Below are 18,104 nucleotides of genomic sequence, written 5' to 3' on the forward strand. Positions count from 1 at the left end.
AACACTTTATATATTGTGTCTTGCACTCAACCCCCAGGACTCACTGACCAAGATTTTCAGCTCATCATGTCTTGAATTTCACAGTCTGCTCACGGTGACAGACTTGGCATTGTTGCAAGCCTCACTTTTACTCACAACAACCAGAACCCCCACTCCAAACAAACTGCAGGACAAGGAACCACACAGCTGATGGTGAAAGCAGGTAATCGGTGGGGACAAGCCAGCCTGGAGACCCTCACCCCTCTGAGGAAACCATGCTCAACATCACTAGCAAAACCATAACTGAGGCTGTAACTACCAGCAAGACTGAAAGGATTGGGTGTGATGGAGGTGCATTGCTATCGAATCCTCCTTCTCATATCCCATTTCTCCTGTATCTCAGATTCTCTTGCTGCAGATGGTGGAAGCATGTCCCTTTTGTGTTTCCACACTTATATCATTGAAACACTACTCTTTACTACAGCCATTTTTTTTAAAGCAGTAATGCAACAGCATGAAAGCAAGAGAAAGAAGAGACAGCTGATGAAACCTTATCACTCACTCTCATGTTTGCAACCACATATTGAAATAGAGGGTAGCACAGAGACTGACTGGACTAGATTTTCTCTATCATGCAGGAAGCTCAATACAACAGAGCTCCTAACTAAGCAGATACATCTCCATACAAAGTGCCCTCCCTGCATATTTTGAGCATTGGTTAAAAGATGCTCGTCTAAGTTTACAAATAGCAGACTTCGCTGGAACACCTTTCTTTAAGTTGAGAGGTCAGGCTGAGGTAAGAAAAGGTATCCCTGAAATCTTGGGTGGATCTCCTTGCCAAGCTGAAGGACAAGGCAGTTGATACATCCAGCATCCAGGAGCAGGAGCCAATGCTCTGATGAGAACACTTCATGTCAGAAGTAAAATCAAGAGATTGCCTAATTGAAAAATATAAGATGCTTAGACAGTGTGAAAGGGTACAGATGGCAAGGTTGTTTCCCCTGCTGGGACAGTCTAGGACTAGAAGGCATCATTTCACAGTAAGGAGTTATCCAGTTAAGACACAGATGAGAATGATTCTTTTCTATTTGAGGGTAGTGTGTCTGTGGAACTCTTTAACGCAAAGAGCTCTCAATGCTGGGTCATTAAACATACATAAGGCTGAGATAGATTCTAATCAGTCGGGAAATCAATGATTATGGGAATAAGGCAGGACAGCAGAGTTGCGGATTATCAGATCAGCTATGATCTCATTTAATGAGCTTGATGGGCCAAATGGTCTAGTTTTGCTCTTACGTCTTGTGATCTTATAGTCTTATCACATGCAAAACAACTGCCTGACAATATTACCAAGTTTAACCTACAGCTGAAAGCTGACAGAATTTCCACAAACTCAAGGCAATCAGCAACCAATACCGAAGAGGTTGATGATCCCTTTTACAAGCAGTCGGGGGGGGGCATTCTTGCTGCTGCTTAACATATTGTTGGCTGGCAGAACCCCTGGTCTATCAGGCATTATTTGGGATTTCCATTGATTCGTGTAACTTCAGGACAATCAGAAGAATCCCTCAGAAACTGCCCAGCAAATGTTTCTCAGCAAAACATTGCAGTACTCATTTGATTGAAGGGACTATGATTGGTAATGATATTGAAGAGAAATGAAGTATCAACACAGTGGAAAAGAAATTGTTTGTTTTCTCTTTTGCCATATGAAAACATAGAAAGGACTGATGCTCTTCATTTAACTTCTTCTCTGTCGCAAATCAAAGTTTAGTACTGAGAAAACCCTGAGGCATCTTTTTAAGGCTGTCAGCATAAGATTGAATTAATTAATTCATTTCAGAGTAACAGAGACTGAGGACTTCAAATAAACGTACTAATGAAAGTACTTAAAGGCATGGAAAGGCCAACTTGCAGGGTGACCTGTGCAAGTGCAAGTAAGTCATGAAAATTTTAAAGGGCTGCTCCATCAAAGTTTGTTTTTCACAAAAGGGGTGGCACGATGGCTCAGTGGTTAGCACTGCTGCCTCACAGTGCCAGAGACATGGGTTCGATTCCTGCCTCAGGGTGGTCCGGTTTCCTCCCACAGTCCAAAGATGTGCAGGTCAGGTGAATTGGCTATGCTAAATTGCCCATAATGTTAGGTGCATTAGTTAGGGATAAATATAGGGATGGAGAATGGGTGTGGGTGGGTTACTCTTCAGAGGGTCGGTGTGGACTTGTTGGGCAGAGGACCTATTTCCATGCTGTGGGGAATCTAATCTAATCAATATAGTGGAAAGTCTACAGAATGTAAATCAGAACTAGGCAAAGAATCCGCTCCAGCAGGTTGCTGTTCATGTGGTGACAATGAAGAATTAGCCCCATGTTTGTTAAAGTCACCACAACTGAATTGTTAGTCAACTGTCCTCCCGTGAATTACAGCAAGCTGGAGTGATTTGGCAATTTGCAGAGCATCCCAAATGTGATGAGCAAGAGTACGACAGTAAAATATCCAAGGGTACTAAAACCACCAACTTACGTATGCTAACAAATCTCTTGCATTAGCTATCACTCCCAGTGATCAAATTCACTGCACTTTCAGCAATCTTTTTGCTTGCTAAAACAACACTTCCATGTGACACAAATAAACACAGCTAAAGCAAGACAAATCATTTTGTTTATAAAAAAAGCAAGAATTAATCTGACAAATGAAATTACAAGTGCTAGAACAGGAGATCGAAAGGTGCAAAGGATAGTAGGGTTCAGCTCTAATGGTTACTTTTGATTATGGAATATGGAAGCATTTTGAGTACAGCATTTAAATCAATGTCAGTTGCAAGGATTTATGGTCTGCCTAACTTTCAACTACAGTGAAATCAAAGATTCAGCTTGTGTCCGGATCCACAGGGTAAATGTATTCACAAATAATGAATTCCACCTAACATTAACCAATCATAAGATAACTGGAATGTAACATGTACTAGGAGTAAGTGAGTTGTCCGCTGGAATCTCTTTTCATTGAACATACTGTCAAACAATGTCTAGAAGTGTGTACAGCATGGGTTAGACAGGAGGCATGAGATTTAATGAAGAATCTTTGGCAGTGATGGTGCTTAATGTCTAATGGGGTGTAATCTGAGCATGGTGAGAATTGCAGCTGGGAACACTATTAGCCTCGGAGTCCAAATGGCTACAACTACTCCTGCTCCACCTGCACAAGTTAGGAAGGATTCCTGACTCTTACTGGATGTCAATTTGCATGAAAGCAAAATGTTAATGGCATGAGTTATTTCCTTATAATGATCAAAACCATGAGGTAATGAAATAAAGATATTATACTAAAACCAGACCAATACATTGCCATGCTCACAAGTTGTTCATAGAAGAATTAACCTGAGGGAATTGGCAAATAGAAGGGGTCTTTTTTGTCCATTTTTAGGCAGCTTCAAAGATGGAAAGAATTTGGGTCATCCATCAGGAAATTGTGAGCAACTTTCTCTGTCTGAATAAAAATAGACTTTAATGTCTCAGTATACTTGCTCATTTGCAATACTTTCTATTTTAATGTGTCAATATATGCCATGGTGTATGGTGCTACCAATCCAACCTTTACATTTTTGCCACTTGATTGGCTGTAAAAATGGTCTTTCAGCCAAAGAGCTTTTCTTTAATTAAACATCTTATCCTAGCAAATAGACACTGCGGATCAGAAAGCAAATGTTGTACACAAACATACAGATTAGGTTCAAGAGTAGATCATTCAGGACCCCAGTCTGCTCAACCCTTCAGTGACATTAAGGTTCTTCTGACTGTGGCCTCAGCTTCACATTTCTTGCCTAAGCCAGATGACTGAGTCAAGAGTCTGACTTAAAAATATTCGATAACTGGCTCCACTGCTGTCTTGGAAACAGGCTTCCAAACTCTGCCAATACTCTGAGAGAAAAGCCTCTTCCTTGTCCCTGTGGTAAATGGAACACTCCTTATTTATTTAGGGTAAATGCCTGTGTAGAACTCCAGGAAAAGTGTGGGCAAAGAGAGAGAGGGGGGTGGTCAGAAGTCAGTCATTTAGAGACGATGCCTGCACTCCCATCAGTCCAGGAATGTTCTCGGAAGCATTTTTAATCAGTGTGAACAAAAAACGCGATAAGTGTTGGGCACACGTTATTGATGTAACCTTTCTGTCAGGACCTCGAGATCTCCTTCGGATAATCCAATTTTCCAATAATTGGTATTCGAATCATCGAGGTTCCTCTGTATAACTTTTAACAATGACACAGACGCGAGGCTAACTGATCTACAGTTGCCTGATTACTGCCTCAACTTCACGCACCCCCTTGCCCACTTTGAATAAAGAAATCACAATGGCTTTTTTCCAATTTGATTGGACCTTTTCAAAACTCAGGGAATTTTGGAAAATTAAAGCAGTACGTTTACTATTTCAATAGTCACTCCTTTTTAGAGCTTGGAATGAAGTCCACCAGCAGCTGGGGCCACATCAGCAATTATTCTAATAGTTTTCTCAGTACCTTTTTCTTGGTGAATGTAATTATTTTAAATCCCTTCCTCTTTGTCATCTCCTTGTCTACAAGTATTACTGGGACATCAATCCCTTACAATGTTTACATGTAAAATATCTGTTCACTCCATCTGCCATTTCCCTACTTCCCATTATGATCTCTGCCCTATCTCTAAATTGAGTTTCCTAGTTTACTTCAGCCAGCTCTATCTTCATGCTCTCATAACTGTCCTTATTTATGTTTAAAACATTAGTCTCATACCCATTCTTATGTCCCACATACCTAAATGTGATATTTTAATCATATTATGATCACTGCTACCAAGGGGCACCTTCACTACGAGCCAATAATCCTGTCATGTTGCACATTAATGGGTCTCGTATAACCTACTCTTTCGTTAGCTCAAGAACATGATCTCTAAAAAACTATTCTGTCGACACACATGGGACCCATCATCCAGACTACCTTTGTCAATCTGATTTATCCAATCTATATGTAGATTAAAATCACTCAGGATTATCATCAGATTTTTATCATTATTTCTTCCTGTACACCCTGTCCTAATGCGTGGTGACTGTTAGCAGGCCTATATACTACTCTCAAAGGCAACTTCCTACCTTTACTCTTTGTCATCATGACCCAAACTGATTTTACAGAATTAAGGCTCTCCCTCTATTGTGCAAATGTCATTCTTAATTAACAAAGCTATCCCTCCTTTTTTTTTCCCAGCTTCCTATCTTTCCTCAGCATCACATACCCTAAAATATTCAGATTCCAGTCTTTATTATCTTGCAGCCGTCCATCTGTGATGGCATCCAGATGAAATATCTTTGTACACTCTATGCTTTTCTTATCATCACTTCTCTCATTGCTGCATGTATTCCTTGCCTTGTTGTCTCTATCACACATAAACAAAGCATCCTAGACATTTTTTAATGAAGAGAGAGAGACTCAAAAGTTAAGCTAGTTTAAATAGAACAAATAGAGAATGTATGGAGCAAGCTGATTTCACAGGAAAATTAAATTTTATGATCTTACAAGTTCAGAAATGCCACATCTCATACAGCTTGATCTTAATTTTGCCAGCAAAACTCAGTAGGGTAAACAGTGCACAAATTGTGCAAGTCAAACAGCATCTAATAAAGAGGTCAGCTATTTTAGTGGCTCATATTGTTGAAATTTAATATTTTAATAAGGGGATCAAAAGAGCCTGAGTGACACCAAATCCATATAACTAGTGTAGTCTCTCTCTTCCCCACTCCCGCAACCCCCCACCCCACACACTCTCGTGCTGGCACCGACCTGCCTGCCCTGCTGTTCCATTTCATCCTCTGACTCATTCCACATTCTAACAAGAAACCTTTTCTCTTCCTTTCAGGCATTAAGGAACACCAGCTGCAACAACTCAACTGATACTCACGCACCTCTGGAACCTTCCTTCACTCCCCTTCAGTTTGATTCCATCCCTTGTCCCAACCCCAACCCGTGTTGTTTACTCATTATCCCTCTGACCTTCCACTCTCTGATGCTACATGTTCTGCAACTCATCAAAGATCATAGATTGATCCCTCTGTGTCCCCACCTCCATGAATTTTGGGCTAGAGAAGACACTGATTTTTACTTCACTTGTCTTCGCCTCCATGCCCATTTCTTTGGACAGGAGTCCTCTCCCTGTTCCACAGACGCCTTCACCCGCCTCCAACACTCTCCTTCCACCTGGACCCCTCCCTCTGGCCTTTTACCTGTACTCAACCTATTCAACAAGAACTGAATTGGTAGCCTCAATTTCTCTCCCCACTTCACTCGTTCCACCCCATCTCCACAAGAACTGATTGCATTCTGTGCTCCCAGATTCAATCCTGACTTTGTAATCAAATCTGTTGACAAGGATGGGGTTGTTGTAATATGATATACTGACATCTACCTTGAGAAAGTAGCTCTCAGATTCCAGCTCCTGTCTTCCCCTGGACTATGACCACATCATCAAGCATCAGGCCGTTGTGTCAGCAATGTCATCTCATCTGGGATCTCCCTAAGACAGCCTCCAAGCTGACAGTCTCCCAACCCCATAAAGCTCACTTCTACATTGTCCCCAAAATCCACAAACAAGACTGTCCAGGCAGACCCATTGATTTGACCTGCTCCTGCCCCATAGAACTCACTTCTTTCTATCGGGACTCTGTGTAATCCCTTTAAATGCCTGTTCCCCCATCAGGATGTTCTCAGGGCTTTCCACACCTTCCTGGTCAGCCCGTTCCCATCCACCATCACCCTCTCCGCCAGGCCGAGCTCATCCTCACTTTCAAAACTTCTACTTTAACTCCTCTCACTTTCTTCAGGTCAAAGGGTTGGCCATGGGTACCTACATAACCCCCAGTTATTGCCTGTCTCTTTGTGGGGTACATGGAACATTCCTTGTTCCAGTCCTCACCCACACTCTTTCTCCAGTACATCACTTTGTGCAGCCTCCCCCTTTCATCTGGAATTAGAAAAGTTTCTCAACTTCAATTCCAATTTCCACCCTGCCCTCACCTTCACCTGGCTCATCTTTGAATCCTCCCTTCCCTTCCTCAACATCTATTTCTATTTCTGGGAACAGGCTGGCCACCAACATACATTACGAACCCAATGACTCCCACAGTTACCTGGATTAAACATCCTCTCACTTTCAGTTTCTGCTTCAGTTTCCCACATCCTCACTTCTCTATATTCTCCTGCTTATTGTAAATTCCCTTGCTTCTATAACCCTCCCCAAATGCATTACTTCAGACTTCTCCAGATTAGATTAGATTACTTACAGTGTGGACCAACAAGTACCCACCCAGACCCATTCTCCTACATTTACTCCACACAGTCAGTCGCCTGAGGCGGGAATTGAACCCGGGTCTCTGGCGCTGTGAGGCAGCAGTGCTAACCACTGTGCCACCGTGCTGCCCACTATTGAATTCCAATTGCCATGTTTCCACCCACTCATGACAGACATGGTTTATCAAAACTATTTTTATCATCATGAAACTGACAGCAACCCTCTTCACTATCAACAACTCAGCCAATTTTTGTGTCATTTACAAATGACACAATCATGCTGCTCTCATTTTTGTCTAGATCATTGATAAATACCACAAACAACAAGGCACAGAGCGCTGAGCCCTGTGGAGTATCACTACAATCCACTTTTCATTCACTAGCATTGGTAGGACTGTGAACCCACAAAGACAAGCCTAGACAGTTAAGCTGCAGAATGCTGTTTGACCTGAGGAGCTCTGGCTTCAAACTCAAATCTTCCTTATCATTACAGATCTGAAAATATTAATGGGTTATCGTGTTATGGTTTCCCATCCCATTAAATACTCATGAGCGAGAAAAAGATACAAATGGAAGAGAATCTGAGTTTCTCCAACATTGTCTATTTTTGTTAAAAAACAGTCAAGTCATTTTGTCTGCAATGCCAAACAGTTGATAATCTGTCGTGGTTCTGTTCGCCGAGCTGGAAGTTTTTGCTGCAAACGTTTCGTTCCCTGGCTCAGGAACATCATCAGTGCTATTGGAGCCTCCTGTGAAGCGCTGCTTTGATGTTTCTTCCGGTATTTATAGTGGTTTGTTCTTGCCACTTCCGGGTGTCAGTTTCAGCTGTAGTAGTTTGTATGTGGGGTCCAGGTCGATGTGTCTGTTGATGGATGTTCTTGCCGCTTCCGGGTGTCAGTTTCAGCTGTAGTGGTTTGTATATGGGGTCCAGGTCCATGTGTCTGTTAATGGAGTTTGTGGATGAATGCCATGCCTCTAGGAATTCCCTGGCTGTTCTCTGTCTGGCTTGTCCTATGATGGTAGTGTTTTCCCAGTCAAATTCATGTTCCTGGTTGTCTGAGTGTATGGCTACTAGGGATAGCTGGTCGTATCGTTTTGTGGCTAGCTGATGTTCAAATACAACTACAGGGATGCCAACACAGCAGACTTCCTAGCAGCACTAGAATGCACACTCAGGAACAATGGACTGACAGAAGAGACACAACAAAAAGTGAGACAAACGGTCGTACCTATGATGATAAGAAAACGACATACACATAACCTCAACACCAAGGAGAGGGAAGCACTGAAAGCACTGAAAAATGACAAGAACATAATCATACTACCGGCAGATAAAGGCAGAATGACGGTCATCTTAGATAAATCAGACTACATCAATAAAGCACAACAACTACTCGCAGACACCAACATCTACCAAATGAAGGATTCCGACCCCACACCACAACTCACCAATAGAATAATCAACACACTAAGGAATCTACAAAAAAACGGACAGATAACCAAAGCGGACCAGCAAAGAATGAAACCTGAAAGCAACAACACCCCCAGATTCTACGGACTACCCAAAGTACACAAACCAGACATCCCACTCAGACCCATAGTATCACTACCAGGGACACCAGCATACAAACTGGCCAAAGAACTACAACAAAAACTGAAACACCTAGTCAGCGGATCCAAACACTCCATACAATCAACACAGGAATTCTTGGACATCATCAGGAATACACACATAGACAAAGAAGAAACCATGGTATCATTTGACGTGACAGCACTGTTCACATCAATTGACAAAACCCTAGCCAGAGAAACAATAGCCAACCTACTGGACATACATAACAGAACACAGGAGGCCGAACCTATCAACAAGGACAGCATACTTAAACTACTAGACCTGTGCCTCACCACACACTTTACATTCAACAATCAGATATACGAACAAATCAACGGAACACCCATGGGATCACCAATCTCGGGACTCATAGCAGAGGCAGTTATGCAAAGGTTAGAACATACAGCCCTACCACAAATCCAACCCAAACTCTGGATCAGATACGTTGATGACACCTTTGTAATCATCAAAAACACAGAAATAGAAAAAACACACCGAATCATCAACGCCACACTCACAGGAATATGATTCACGAGAGAAGAGGAAAAGGATAGCCAATTCCCATTCCTAGACGTGTTAGTAGAGAGAACACCCAACGGAGAATTCACCACAAGGGTACACAGGAAACCAACACATACAGACCAAGTCCTAAACTATGAAAGTAACCACCCCAACACACACAAACGAAGCTGCACCAGGACACTATTCAAAAGAGCCACAACACACTGCAGTACACCAGAACTGCGAAAAGAGGAAGAGGAACACCTATACAAGGTATTCGCCAAAAACGGATACCCACGCAACTTTATCACCAGATGCCTAAGAGATAGACCACGGAACGAGGACATGCCACAACCAAAAGGACTAGCCACACTACCATACGTCAGGAGCGTCTCAGAACTGACAGCCAGACTACAGCGACCTTTAGGACTCATAACAGCACACAAGCCAACTTCCACACTCAGACAACAACTCACTAGAACAAAGGACCCAATAGCCAGCACGAGCCAAACTAACGTAGTTTACAAAATACCATGCAAGGACTGCACAAAACACTATATAGGACAAACAGGAAGACAGCTAACAATCCGCATCCATGAACATCAGCTAGCCACAAAACGACATGACCAGCTATCCCTAGTAGCCATACACTCAAGACAACCAGGAACATGAATTTGACTGGGAAAACACTACCATCATAGGACAAGCCAGACAGAGAACAGCCAGGGAATTCCTAGAGGCATGGCATTCATCCACAAACTCCATTAACAGACACATGGACCTGGACCCCATATACAAACCACTACAGCTGAAACTGACACCCGGAAGCGGCAAGAACATCCATCAACAGACACATCGACCTGGACCCCACATACAAACTACTACAGCTGAAACTGACACCCGGAAGCGGCAAGAACAAACCACTATAAATACCGGAAGAAACATCAAAGCAGCGCTTCACAGGAGGCTCCAATAGCACTGATGATGTTCCCTAGCCAGGGAACGAAACGTTTGCAGCAAAAACTTCCAGCTCGGCGAACAGAACCACGACAACGGACACCCGAGCTACAAATCTTCAACCAGACTTTAAAGTTGATAATCTGCAGATGTGCAAAGTTAATCAATATCTTCACAGAATGGCAATCAATCAATCAGTCTTCACAATTTATTATTCTAGTCGGAGAGAAAAATTCACAAAGCTTTACCAGTGAATCTTGACAGTCAGAGGATTTGAGTTAGACTCACCTATTTCATCTCCAAGCCTCGAACGGAGGATTGAGCCAGCTGATGCCACAACAGCACAAGTATTGAATGGGCCAAGTGCTTGGGTAAGGTTCTTGTTTGGAATGTATTTTTGCCAGTCAGGGGCTGTGAAGGACTCATCTCCAAATTCAATGGATGCTACTTGGACTCTCTGTTTCAGTTCACATAACAGTTCTTTGCTGCTGAGTTTCTTCAAATTTCTTTTTCCGGTGAAGTTCACAGCATATCTATTCATTGAGGCATAATTGTTTTTGGAATTCTGTAGGCGCCGGTTGAGATTGTTTGAAGTGCTGTCTTCATTCCAAACCATCCCGGAATTCCACTGCTTATTATGCAGGAGCTTCTTCTTTGTGGGTTTCGATGCTACATTGAAAATGATTGTTGTTGCCTTTAGTTGCTGAATTCTGGATAAATGTCTGGTAATTTCAGATGGGTGCAGAAGATTCTTTGAATTGATTGTTCCTTGAAACTGGATTTTTGATTTGCTGAGCTCTTTTTCCATGCTGCTCTTCAAGACAATTCCAGAATAATTTTGATCTTTCTGTTTTGCCTGAAGAGATGTCCAAAATGAATCTTGGATGAGATAGTCATGACTTGGCCCATCATCTTTACCTCGCAGTATATCCTGTACACTGAAGTGAAGTGAGTTATATTGAAGCGTCTCAGACTCTGTGCCGTTTAATCTCTTTTTGAGCAATAGGTTTCCTTTCCGAAAGCATACCTTATAGAATACCGTGGAGAGGCAGAGGATTGTGATACTTGTAGCGTAGAATTTTCTCTTCAGAGTTCCAAGTCTGTGTCGAGCCATATCAATCTGCAGATATGTTCAACCTATCACTTGTCAGATAGTTTAGAAGATCTGCAAAACAAGTCACATACTTAAGTTTCCCTCTACTCGTTTTAGTTCCTAATCTTAAGAAGCCCAAATTGTTGATTTAATCTTATAACTGGTTGTCTGAAAGCTATACTTAGGAACAAGTGAAACATGTATCACACCAGCATCAAGAGCGTTAATGAAGTTAGCATTTAATGGGCAACTGTTTGTGGTATCGGCTTAGTTCAAATGACAGCATACCTCTGAGTTATAAATGTTTTGGATAAATTATTAACACAGGTGAAAGAGAAACAGAAAAAGCAAAACTGATAATTTTGAAGAAAAGCAACTTCCTTTAATAATCTCTATTTCCCCAAAAGAACAAAGTGGTCAAAAATTCTACTGTTGAGGGATGCTTAATGTTAAGGTATAAAAGTTTCCATTTCAAATAAATTGCTTGTTGGGATACGGTGGTAGTATCGCTGGATGAGTAATCTGAAGGCTCGGGCAAATGGTTCAAATCTCACCATGGAATTTAAATACAGCTAGTACATCTGCAGTTGAAAGCTACTCTTAGTAATAGTTACCATGAAACTACCTTGATTGCTACACAATTCCATCGGGTTTGTCAGGAGAATTGAAACTATTTGGCCCACATGTGACTTCAAGCCCACAGCAATGAGGCTATTAACTGCTGTCTGAGGTGGTTCTGTGTGTAGCTCAAGGACAATTAGGGATTGGCATCAACTGCTGGCTTTTCCAGTAACACCCACTTCCCTGGAAATAATGAAGAACAAGACTCCACACAAAAGCCTTTCTCTAAAATTAGAATGACAGAGAGGAATTTCACCAGGCTGGAGATTTGAAGAAAACCTACTTTAACCTGATGCTTAAAAGAAAAATACCTGAATGAAACTTCAAGAGCAGAATTTTAAAGAAAACTTTAGCAAATGTTATGAGAGTACTGATAAATGTGAATATATCACTAGCAGCATGTCTACTCTACATAATTTTTCCAGATGTAAACCACTTCATAGGCATTGGTGTTCTGGAAAATAAGAGGGTTCAACCATGCCTCTGGAATCATATTTCTTCTGGGGGTAATCTGCTGAACACCATTGTCTTTTTCTGATTACATGCACTTTTATGATCTATTAGTGTTCCTCCACCCTGGAGAAAGACTGTTCCCTTTCACTGTTTTCAAGTGAAACATTAGTTTGTCAATTCAAAGATTTAAGGGCGGCACGGTGGCACAGTGGTTAGCACTGCTGCCTCACAGCGCCTGAAGACCCGGGTTCAATTCCCGACTCAGGCGACTGACTGTGTGGAGTTTGCACGTTCTCCCTGTGTCTGCGTGGGTTTCCTCCGGGTGCTCCGGTTTCCTCCCACAGTCCAAAGATGTGCGGGTCAGGTGAATTGGCCATGCTAAATTGCCCGTAGTGTTAGGTAAGGGGTAATGTAGGGGTATGGGTGGGTTTCGCTTCGGCGGGTCGGTGTGGACTTGTTGGGCCTAAGGGCCTGTTTCCACACTGTAAGTCTAATCTAATTACAACAGCATTATTGTTATACATGACAGTTTCTTTTAATTCACTCATGGGATATGGGTTTTGCTAGACCAGCATCTATTGTCAATCCCTAATTGCTCTTGAGAAGGCAGAGAAAAGCTGCCTGGAATCACTGCAGTTCAAGTGCCATACGTAGATTTTGTTTGGATTTGATCGGGGCAGAGAATGAACTGTGAGTTAAAATCTCTTGGGACACATATTGTTGATATCAGTCGAGGGTTTAGCACTACCTCATATGCCATAGACCTACTTCAACACCTATCCATTTAATTTACTTCTTCCCTCAGGATTCTAGCAAATGTGGAAAGAGGGACAAACTTTGTTTTCCCTGTAAATTAATTAACAGTTAAATATTTTCCTATTTATCCTTCAGAACTATCACAGCTTTTAATTCCCTGGAAATTCCTTCCTCTGCAATATCCTTTCTAGTCACGATTCTGATGCAATGAATTCTGTATGTTCTTTTTACTGGATTACCATCTATGAAAAGTCAGTTCTCACCACTCAAGAGGTTCCACCTCACTGTTAATAATTACTTTTTCACGGATTTACTTGAAAAAGACTCTAAAATTCTTCCTGTTTTATCAAGCATGCCTTAGCCTACTCAATAATTTTTCCTATTTTCTCATAATCTCTCATTCCTAATCCAAATTAGTTTTCTTCATTATTAACTGGTCTCCAATTTGCACATGGCATTAAGTAAACACCAACAATTCTTCTGTAGCTCCCTTTGTTTAAAGAAAACTCTATGTCAACTTTAGTCAACTGTTTCCCTTTTATATTATTATTCAAAAATGTTTGAGTTCCTTTTACTTTACCAGCCATTTTCTCTATCATACTCCTTCGCCTCTTATGTCCTTCCTTTAAATTTAACTCTGTATGCTCTGAATTCTGAGTAGTTTTCAATTATATTCTGAATGCTCCTTCTTCTGCTTTACTTTAATTTCTACATCCAGATTGGGTTGGGATGTCTGGTCGGCATGGAGGAGTTGGACCGAAGGGTCTGTTTTCGTGCTGTACACCTCTATGACTCTATGATCTGTCTCATTCTTGGACACATGCATCTCCATCAAGGATGGGCACCTCAGCACCTCATTCTACCACAAACCCACAGATAACATCATGATGCTGCACTTCTCCAGCTTCCACCCTAAACATATTAAAACAGCCATCCCCTACGGACAGGCCCTACACATACACAGGATGTGTACAGCTAAGGAGGAACGTGACAGACACCTGAGGGTGCTGAAGGACGTCCTTATAAGAACAGGGTACAATGCTCAACTCATTGATCACCAGTTCCGGGGTGCCACAGTGGGAAACTGTAGTGACCCCCTCAGGAAAGAGACACAGAATGCAACCGATAGGGTACACTTCATTGTCCAGTACTTCCTGAGAGTGGAGAAGCTATGCCATGTTCATTGCAGCCTGCAACACATTATGGATGAGGATGAGCACCTCGCCAAGACCTTCCCTGTGCCTCTACTTCTCACCTTTAAACAACTGCCAAATCTTCAACAGACCATTGTACGCAGCAAACTGCCCAGCCTTCAGGACAACATCAACCACAACAACGTACAACCCTGTCATGGCAACCACTGCAAGACATGTCAGAGTGTCGACCTGGATAAAACCACTACACATGGGGAAACCACCCATCATGTATACGACAGGTACTCATGTGACTCGGCCAACGCTGTCTATCATACACTGCAGGCAAGAATGCCCACTATACTATACACTCACATACACACACAAGCAGACATACAAACTCTTACATACTCTCACACAGACCCTCTCTCATACTTACGCTCTCTCTCAGACACACACATACATCCCCACACTCACATCCACGCACACACTCTCTCACAGGCTTACACCCTGTCACACTCATGCACACACTCTACCAAACTCACACATACAAACACGCACACACTCTCATGTGCAACTACGCTCACACTCTCTCTGTCTTACATGCACACACACACACACACACACATCTATGGAATGAATTTGCATTTGCAGAATTTTATTTGCAGACACAATCGATTTTTATTCAAAAAGCACACAACCTGCAGGCAGTTAATGCAGACAGTCAATCCATATAACCCTGTATAATTTCCTACTTTGGAAGGAGAACTAGTCTGACTCAAGAGTGAGATACAGACAGACTCTAACCTTACACCTTTAATACATTGTCTGAGCTTTTTTTTATAAAAGCTGAAGTTATCTCGAGAATGCAACTTAAAAGAAGTTGTGGGATTTACATATTAATGCACTGAAACCTGCAACCCATTCTAAAAGATGAAATACCTTGAGCAGTCTAGGTTTGTTCAATATATTATTTTAATTGCACGACATGGTGATCTTTTGCTATACATTCTGTGTCTTATGATTCTGCCTCACTAGTTACCTGAAGGAGCAGCGCTCTGAAAACTAGTGCTTCCAAATAAACCTGTAGGACTATAACCTGATGTTGTTTAATTTTTAGGTCTTTGAATAGGCCATCCTGATCTCATGCTCATATTTCTGTCAGTGGTCTGCTGCAATGATCCAGTGAAGCCAGGTTGGAGGAAAAGTATGTAATTTTCTGCTGAAGCACTTTACAGCCTTCAGGACACAACACTGAGTTCAACAATTTCAGACCATGACCTCTGTCCTCCATTTTGCCTAATTCCTTCCACCCCAGATCCAGTCTTCTTGGCTTTGTTTACCACAGAGCTGAGCTATATTAAGACCATAAGACATAGGAGTGGAAGTAAGGCCATTCGGCCCATCGAGTCCACTCCGCCATTCAATCACGGCTGATGGGCATTTCAACTCCACTTACCCGCATTCTCCCCATAGCCCTTAATTCCTCGAGACAACAAAAATCTATCAATCTCTGCCTTGAAGACATTTAGCGTCACGGCCTCCACTGTACTCTAAGGCAATGAATTCCACAGGCCCACCACTCTCTGGCTGAAGAAATGTCTCCATATTTCTGTTCTGAATTGACCCCCTCTAATTTTAGGGCTGTGTCCACAGGTCCTAGTTTCCTCGTCTAACGGAAACAATTTCCTAGCGTCCACCCTTTCTAAGCCACGTGTTATCTTGTACGTCTCTATTAAGTCTCCCCTTAATCTTCTAAACTCCAATGAATACAATCCCAGGATCCTCAGCCGTTCCTCATATGTTAGACCAACCATTCCAGGTGTGAATATCCATGTGAATCTCCGCTGGACAAGTTTCAGTGCCAGTATGTCCTTCCTGAGGTGTGGGGACCAAAACTGGACACAGTACTCCAAATGGGGCCTAACCAGAGCTTTATAAAGTCTCAGTAGCACAACGGTGCTTTTATATTCCAACCCTCTTGAGATAAGTGACAACATTGCATTTGCTTTCTTAATCACGGACTCAACCTGCATATTTACCTTTAGAGAATCCTCGACTAGCACTCCCAGATCCCTTTGTACTTTGGCTTTATGAATTTTCTCACCGTTTAGAAAGTAGTCTATGCTTTTATTCTTTTTGCCAAAGTGCAAGACCTCGCATTTGCTCATGTTGAATTCCATCAGCCATTTCCTGGACCACACTCTCCCAAACTGTCTAGATCCTTCTGCAGCCTCCCCACTTCCTCAGTACTACCTGCCTGTCCACCTAACTTCGTATCATCTGAAAACTTCGCTAGAATGCCCCCAGTCCCTTCATCCAGATCATTAATATATAATGCAAACAGCTGCAGCCCCAACACTGAACCCTGCGGGACACCGCTCGTCACGGCTGCCATTCCAAAAAAAAACCTTTTATCCCAACTCTCTGCCTTCTGTCAGACAGCCAATCCTCAATCCATCCCAGTAGCTCACCTCGAACACCATGGGCCCTCACCTTGCTCAGCAGCCTCCCGTGTGGCAACTTATCAAAGGCTTTTTGGAAGTCTAGATAGACCACATCCACTGGGTTTCCCTGGTCTAACCTGCTTGTCACCTCTTCAAAGAATTCTAACAGGTTTGTCAGGCATGACCTCCCCTTACTAAATCCATGTTGACTTGTTCTAATCAGACTCTGCTCTTCCAAGAATTTAGAAACCTCATCTTTATTGATGAATTCTAGAATTTTACCAACAACTGAGGTTAGGCTAATTGGCCTATAATTTTCCATCTTTCGTCTTGATCCTTTCTTGAACAAAGGGGTTACAACAGCAATCTTCCAATCATCCGGGACTTTCCCTGATTCCAGTGACTCTTGAAAGATCTCAACCAATGCCTCCGCTATTTCCTCAGCCACCTCTCTCAGAACTCTAGGATGTATCCCATCGGGGCCAGGAGATTTATCTTTTTATCTTTTTATCTTTTCTAGCACTATGTCTTTTGTAATGGCAACCATAACTCAACTCAGCCCCCTGACTCCCTTTAATTGTTGGGATATTACTCATGTCTTCCACTGTGAAAACTGACGCAAAGTACTTGTTAAGTTCTCCTGCTATTTCCTTATCTCCCATCATGAGGCTTCCTGCATCAGTTTGAAATGGCCCAATGTCTACTTTTGCCTGTCGTTTGTTTCTTATGTATTCAAAGAAACTTTTACTATCATTTCTAATATTACTGGCTAGCCTACCTTCATATTTGATCCTCTCCTTTCTTATTACTCTCTTTGTTATCCTGTTTGTTTTTGTAGCCTTCCCAATTTTCTGATTTTCCACTGCTCTTGGCCACTTTATAGGATCTCTCTTTTTCTTTAATACATTCCCTGACTTCCTTTGTCAGCCATGATTGTCTGATCCCTCCCTGGATAATCTTTCTTTTCTTGGGGATGAATCTCTGTACAGTGTCCTCAATTATACCCACAAATTCCTGCCATTTTTGCCTACTGTCTTCCCCGCTAGGCTCTGCTTCCAGTCTATTTTTGTCAGTTCCTCTCTCATGCCCTCATAATTACCTTTATTTAACTGTAACACCATTACAGTTTTGCCTTCTCTCTTTCAAACTCCAGACTGAACTCTACCATATTATGATCGCTACTTCCTAAGGGTTCCCTTACTTTAAGATCTTTTATAGAGTCTGGTTCATTACAAAGCACTAGGCCCA

The 18,104-nt window shown here is 42.2% G+C and overlaps 1 protein-coding gene across 7 annotated transcripts in view; it reads right to left on the reverse strand.

Annotated features, from left to right (window-relative positions):
- The window catches only part of LOC132821921 (beta-galactoside alpha-2,6-sialyltransferase 1-like), a 131,971-nt gene that overhangs the window by 23,048 nt on the left and 90,819 nt on the right, over positions 1-18,104 (reverse strand). For 6 of the 7 annotated variants that reach the window (XM_060834890.1, XM_060834887.1, XM_060834889.1 and 3 more), the window contains one exon: positions 10,642-11,518. In XM_060834890.1, the coding sequence (XP_060690873.1) occupies positions 10,642-11,467 (826 nt within the window). In that variant the 5' untranslated portion in view covers positions 11,468-11,518. Of the gene's footprint in view, positions 1-10,641; positions 11,519-18,104 lie in introns of those variants that run through there. The other variant, XM_060834892.1, reaches the window with a different exon arrangement.

Source organism: Hemiscyllium ocellatum, chromosome 13, assembly GCF_020745735.1.
Source record: "Hemiscyllium ocellatum isolate sHemOce1 chromosome 13, sHemOce1.pat.X.cur, whole genome shotgun sequence".
In the NCBI taxonomy this organism is placed as follows: domain Eukaryota; kingdom Metazoa; phylum Chordata; class Chondrichthyes; order Orectolobiformes; family Hemiscylliidae; genus Hemiscyllium; species Hemiscyllium ocellatum.